At 38.7% G+C, this 6,405-nt stretch overlaps 1 protein-coding gene across 5 annotated transcripts in view; it reads left to right on the top strand.

The window, feature by feature from the left end:
* LOC143668446 (N-acetyllactosaminide alpha-1,3-galactosyltransferase-like 1) overlaps window positions 1-6,040 on the top strand; it is a 125,482-nt gene extending 119,442 nt beyond the window's left edge. For all 5 annotated transcript variants that reach the window (XM_077143220.1, XM_077143222.1, XM_077143224.1 and 2 more), the window contains 2 exons: window positions 3,935-4,072; window positions 5,202-6,040. In XM_077143220.1, the coding sequence (XP_076999335.1) occupies window positions 3,935-4,072; window positions 5,202-5,868 (805 nt within the window). In that variant the 3' untranslated portion in view covers window positions 5,869-6,040. The remainder of the gene's footprint in view (window positions 1-3,934; window positions 4,073-5,201) is intronic.
* The last annotated feature ends 365 nt before the right edge of the window (window positions 6,041-6,405 follow it).

Consider the following 6,405-nt stretch of genomic DNA (forward strand, 5'->3'; position numbering starts at 1 on the left):
AATCTAGGTAGTTAGCCTGCCTGCACTTACCCGGTATGCCCAGCAGGTGACGATGTTGACGCACTGCCTCCCTTCGGGATCCTCCCCCACTCCCTGCCAACTGTAGCCGTGAGCCTGCACTTACCGCTTCTCACCAGTAGGTGGCGCGACCTAGGCTCCTCCTCCCACGGCCCGTCCTGGCAGCAGTGGCTTGAGAACCGTGGGCACCGGTGGGGGCTGTTCCCTGCCTCAGCGGCGGGCTGGGGAACCGACCATTTCCCGGGGAATCAGCCGACCCGCAGCGCTTGCGGTGCCGGGCACCCGGCAGGGCAATCGCTCCCTGAGCCCAGGGCCCCACCCCCGGCGGTGGTCGATCCGGTCCATCCGCAGGCTCCCCGCCAGCTCTGTCAACTGACCAGCGCCGGGACGTTTCCCCAGCCAGCAGCTGGGGCAGGCTATGATCATTCCTTCCCGGTCGCACCTCCCCTGTCACTGCAGCCGAACCCGGCAGGGATCACCACCCCGCTCTCCCTGTCCAGGTCTCTCAGCCTCTCTTCTCCCCAAAACTGCTATCTTATTCCACCGACCAGGAATAAACTCGATCCACTCCGCTCAGCCAGAAAGTCCCACAGCTTTAGCATTTCATCGGTATACCTTCTTTCTCGAAAGTTTTATTACAAATATGATACTTTGTGATCAGGTCACTTTGTGTCCTGCTGAACATCATCTGCCTTGTCCTCAGGAGGTGTTTTCTTAACGTTCCCGATACCGAATTTGTCAGACTTAAGAAAAACAACTCAAGCGAGTTGAAGTGATTTTAATGAAGAGATTGTTTTCAGAGATTTGGGCAGGCTTAAGAGACCCCACAAGAAATATAAAGGCACCAGGGGCTTGCAAACGTAGGAAGCTGTGACCCCCCCCCCCCCCCCCAGGCCTCAAAGGGCAGGGGAAGGTAAATGGACAATAACTAGTATAGTCTACTCCTTTCTGTCGCTCGGCATCATTTTTTTTAAAGACACGTTTGTATCATAGTTTTTAATATGTGGGCAGGCACCAGGAATCGAACCTGGGTCTCTGGCATGGCAGGCAAGAGCTCTGCCACTGAGCCACTGTGGCCCGCCCTCAGCATCATTTCTTAACCTTCACTTACATGAAGATATGTGTTGCCAAAATAAGAGAAAATGCAAAGCCCCATAAGCTAGGGTATCATCAATCCAGTCATATTTCCACTTTGGACCTAAATTATAACATTAGCTATCTTCAGTACTCTTCCTATAAGATGGCAGGGAAAGGGGAGAAAATAATTAACATAAAAAAATCACTGCTATAGTCCCACTCTGTGGCTTTTCAGGAAGTTGACAATAATAGGAGATAATTAATAATCACTATTTCATGGTTTTCTTATCCTATGCTAACCCCTTCAATGACAGAGCTCTTATCTGGACCCAAACTCTCATTCTTTAAGAGTAGAGTCATTTAGTGATCCTGCCCTACTGAGTTGCCACAATTTCCCCTTTATCATTATTACTGGAAACTGAAGTATTAAGGGGCTCCCCAGGGAATCCCTTGGGTTCTATATATAGCCTTCCTTGACTTATGTAACAGCAACTTAATATCTCTTGGTGGTGAGGATCAGTCACCCCAACCAGTACAGTTACACCATTTTCTGCCTGTTAATTCAGCAGCACGAGGAACCCCAAAATGACCAACTATCAGTTTCGCAGAACCAAGACTTCATTCCTTAGAGGAAATATTGCCCTGTGGGAACTCGGAATTCCAAGCCCACTGAACCCAAGGCCACAAGAATGGCAAGCAAAGATTCCATAAGCGAGGAGTTACATGTAATAATAATAAGAGCCACTCTTGTTTTATAGACTGTGTATTTTAGATTTGGAAGAACTTCATCTTGTTTTGGTCATTGATTCAAAGCATGCATGGCACACTATAGACAGTGCCTCAAACTTTCAGGGAATTATCTCTGAACTATCACTGAAATTGAAATTTCCACTGGTCATTCCACTTTCTATCAGGCCAGCTGTGTCTGGACAGTGAGGCACCCAGTATGACTACAGAATCTGTGGAACTGAGCCAAGTGCCACAGTATTTTCACCATAAAATGAGTACTTGGATTGGAGGCAACATTACATATGAAACCAAAGCAATGAATAAAATACACTGCAAGTTGACAAAACTGGCAGATTCATAGGCAGGGAAAGCAAATCTGTAGTATGAAACTATTCCTCTGAGGAAAAAGTGCTATCCCCTTCATGGTGGAATCTAATATAATCAATCAGCTATTAGATGGAGGGCTGGTTCCTCTAAGGAATGGGGCTATAGTGTGCATTCAGAGTTGGCCCCTGCTGCTGGAAGGTTGGGAACTCAGCACTGACTATAGCTCAACCTTAGAAAGGAGATATCCATGTTAATTAACCTATGTATACTTTCCGTTCTTGTAGCTGGGGCCACTTTGTAGATAGACTCATTAAGCAAGCAACAATGGTGGATAAGAGAACATGTCTGGCTGACATCCAGAGGATAGGTCATCTTGTTTACTTTATTACTAAGAGCTTCCTTTGCAGAGGATGCCCTCTGGCCAGCATTTACTCTCCAGGCAAATAGCTTCATTTCTATAATATAAATCAAATGGCTTAACTCTAGTCTCCTACTTCTTCCTCTTCTATTTTACCTTCCTTAATTAAACAATTTTTAACAAATTTTTAATTGTCTTCTGCTTTCAGAGACTTTTTCTCCCTGGATTTCTTTTTGCAGTATTTCTTTCATTCTGTGACAAATAGTTACTATGATCTATTGAGCAAAGAGGAATAATCCTAAAACTCTTTCACCTTCTCAGTTATTAATTTGAATCTGTAGTTTAGCTAATTTGGATAAATGTCATCTCTGTGACAAGAATACATCTAACCAGCATTAAAATGAAACGTGAGACATGTAAGTCAAGTAGAAACATATAACTATAAATTCTAAGTATAGGAAAGGTTTAAAAATAAATGTATAAGTTAAAGACTCCCTAAAATAGTAAAAGAGGTCACTTTTGAAGGACTGGTATTATATTATTATTAAAACTATTACTAATATACTATTAAGGGTTGCCAAATTCTACTCCCATCTGTGCTTGAATTAGTCATTAAAACTTGCAGTCACCAATAGTAAAATGTCTTCTCACTTTGTATTTGTTTCCTTCCAAAATGAAGGTCTTAATGTGCTTTAGTAGTTTAATGTCCTACCTCCAGACAAGCCATTTTTATTACTAATTCTACTACCTCTGCTGCTATTTGTTATTATTTAAAGCAAATCTTATGTCTTTTCCCCTCTTGGACTAATATTTTTTTCTTCCAGCTTGTATTAATGGGCCCAAAGCATTAGAGAAGGTGAAAAGGGTATAGGTGAAAAGGGGTCTTCTAAGGAAAACGGAGAGATAGAAAGATAAAAGAGAACAAGAAAAAAAGAAAGGAACAAATCAAGAAGTTAGTGATACTTTGTCAAAAATCTTTGATTTAGGCAATAATCAAATGAATGTTCACGTACTGAGTTACCAAAGTTTAAGCTGCAGTCAGCATTTGAAGAAAGTAACCTCTGGGCTCCAAAAGCAATATGGTATAATGATTAAATGATTAAAGCATAGACACTGAAGCAAGACTGGATGGGTCTTGAATCCTGACTCGGTCATTTATTAGTCATGTGATACTAAGCAATTTATCCAATCAATCTGTGTTTAAGTTTCTTCATATGAAGAGCAGAGACAATAATACTTACCTTATAGGTCATTGTAAGGATTCGATCAGTTATTTAAAGTTATTAAAGTTATTTAAACCACTTACGTATAATGCCTGGCACATAGTAGGTATGCTATAAGCATTAGCTATCATCACTTAGGCACAAACTTCTGCTGCTATACTAAAGTGGTACTTGTTTAATTAATTTCTTGTTTGTTCAACAGAAAACGTCCTGATGTTATAACAACAACTGCCTGGCTTGCTCCAATCATATGGGAAGGAACTTACAATAGAAAGGTCCTGGAAAAGTATTACAAAAGGCTGAACATTACCATAGGCTTGACTGTACTTGCTACTGGAAAGTAAGTACTGCTAATATTTGTCCCTTTTTATTTAGAAAAATGTGGATGAGCACCCACATCCAAACAGCTGCTGATAATTAGCTTTAATATTTATTTACAGCTGTCCTATACAATATTATAGTGATTATTTCTCCAACTTTGGTTGTGTAATCATGAAAGCATGATTACTCTGCCTGACGTGCACAGTAACCAGTCCTGTGACAGGGGTTTCAAAGAGAGAGAGCGCTTTATTGCAAAGTACAAAGCAAGGAGAACAGGAGGCCTATGAGACTCATTATCTATCTCCCCACAATGCAACAACTTTAAGAGTTTTATTGTATTCAAAGACTGGTAGGTTTAGTATAATGAGTATAATCTCTAGGATGACAAAGTTAGAAATAGTCTATTGAGCATTTGCAGATTGATAATATGCTAAATCACAGAAAGTATGTAAGAAAATGGTGGTCTTAATATAATGATGGCCATGATTTTTCATTTTAAAATGAGGTATAGTCACCTAGTTTAAGGGTTAAACTACTGTGCATGTCAGGTGGACCAATTCTGGTTAGAACTAGCTTTGTCTAGTAAGATAACCTAGAAATTGGTCTGGGTTAGTTCTGAGCTGACTCAGGTACTTCATTTATAAACGTTAAGGGACTGTCAACATGATCACAAGACTTTAAAGTGTAAAATAAGATAAGGGAGTATCAGGAGGTTTTACAATTACAGATTATATAGTAACAGAATAAAACATCATCATCGAAGATCAGAGCAACTGGTTACAGTTCCGTGAGTTTCATGTATTCACTTTTAGCTATTCTACAATATGACAGAAAGTAAGAAAGCATCTATGTAATGATTTAGTAACTATAACTATTTTTTACTCATAACTCTTGCTTATACTTTCTTCATAATAACTGTTACAAAACTCTATAGCTCTTCTCAGGCACTGGAGCTCACTACATTCTCTTTTCACTAAGCTTTCACTAAGCAATACAATTGAAGCCATGGACCTAGCTTCTCTACTCTGTCCGACTGGTAGTTCTTTTAGCATCAGTGACACATATATTAGAGAGCTAGTTTAAATGGCTTGCATTCTCCTGATTACTTTTGGAAACATAATTTTTTTCCATTTTTTCATGTTTCACAGGCTTGCAGATATATACCTGAAACAGTTCATACAATCTGCTAATAAATACTTCATGATTGGCTACAATGTTATTTTTTACATCATGATGGATGATTTCTCCAGGCTACCTCGCATAGAGTTAGGTCCTCTTCGAACATTTAAACTATTTTCAATATTCCAAAACAGTATTCTGAACGACGTTCATCTCAGCTGCATGGAAGACTTATATATTTATATCTTAACTCAAATCCAGGATGAAGTCAACTTTCTCTTTGTTATGGCTGTAAATCAAATCTTCATGACTGACTTTGGAGTAGAGACCCTGGGCAAGTCAGTAGCTCAACTCCATGCATGGTGGTATTTTAGAAACGATAAAAATTTCCCTTATGAAAGAAGATCTAAATTAGCAGCTTTCATCCCCTTTGGACAGGGAGATTTCTATTACCATAGTGCAATTTTTGGCGGCACACCTCAAGAGATTTTAAAGTTAATTGAAGAATATAAAAAAGGAAGTATTCAAGATTCCAAAAATAAACTTAGCAGCATATATGAACACCACTTAAATAAATATTTTTTTCTTAAAAAACCCAGTAAGCTGCTATCACCAGAATACAATTGGGATCCAAACTTTAGTACTCCTATACAAATTAAGCATGTTAAGATAGCATGGAAATCAGAAAAGATCTGATTAGTATACCCTTAGATTTATGGACTAATAAGTAAAACCACAACAACTCTTCATAAATGTAACAAATTTTTCAGTTTTTTAAAAGATTTACAGACATGTACAACTTTCCAAAGGAAACTATTTGTCTCCTTGAATTTTGAATGATCTAATTCTATTAATGCTTCATATAGAATAAATGAATGATAATTTAATGTTAATACACAGTGATGTTATTATTTATGTACTGTAATAATGTAGAAATACTTTTGGAAGCATAAAATGAATTTTTATGGAGATATACCCTCAGACTCTAGTCCAGAAATACATATATCAAAAGGGATAACTGGTGTCCTACAACTCAACATAAAAAAGACAAACAACCCAATTTAAAAATGGGCAAAGACCTACATAGACATTTTTCCAAAGAGGAAGTACAAATGGCTAAAAAGCACATGAAAAAGATACTAAACATTACTGGCCATTAGGGAAGTGTAAATTAAAATGACAATGAGATATCATTTCATACCTACTAGAAAGGCCATTATTAAAAAAACAACA

Source organism: Tamandua tetradactyla, chromosome 2 (assembly GCF_023851605.1).
Source record: "Tamandua tetradactyla isolate mTamTet1 chromosome 2, mTamTet1.pri, whole genome shotgun sequence".
Taxonomy (NCBI): domain Eukaryota; kingdom Metazoa; phylum Chordata; class Mammalia; order Pilosa; family Myrmecophagidae; genus Tamandua; species Tamandua tetradactyla.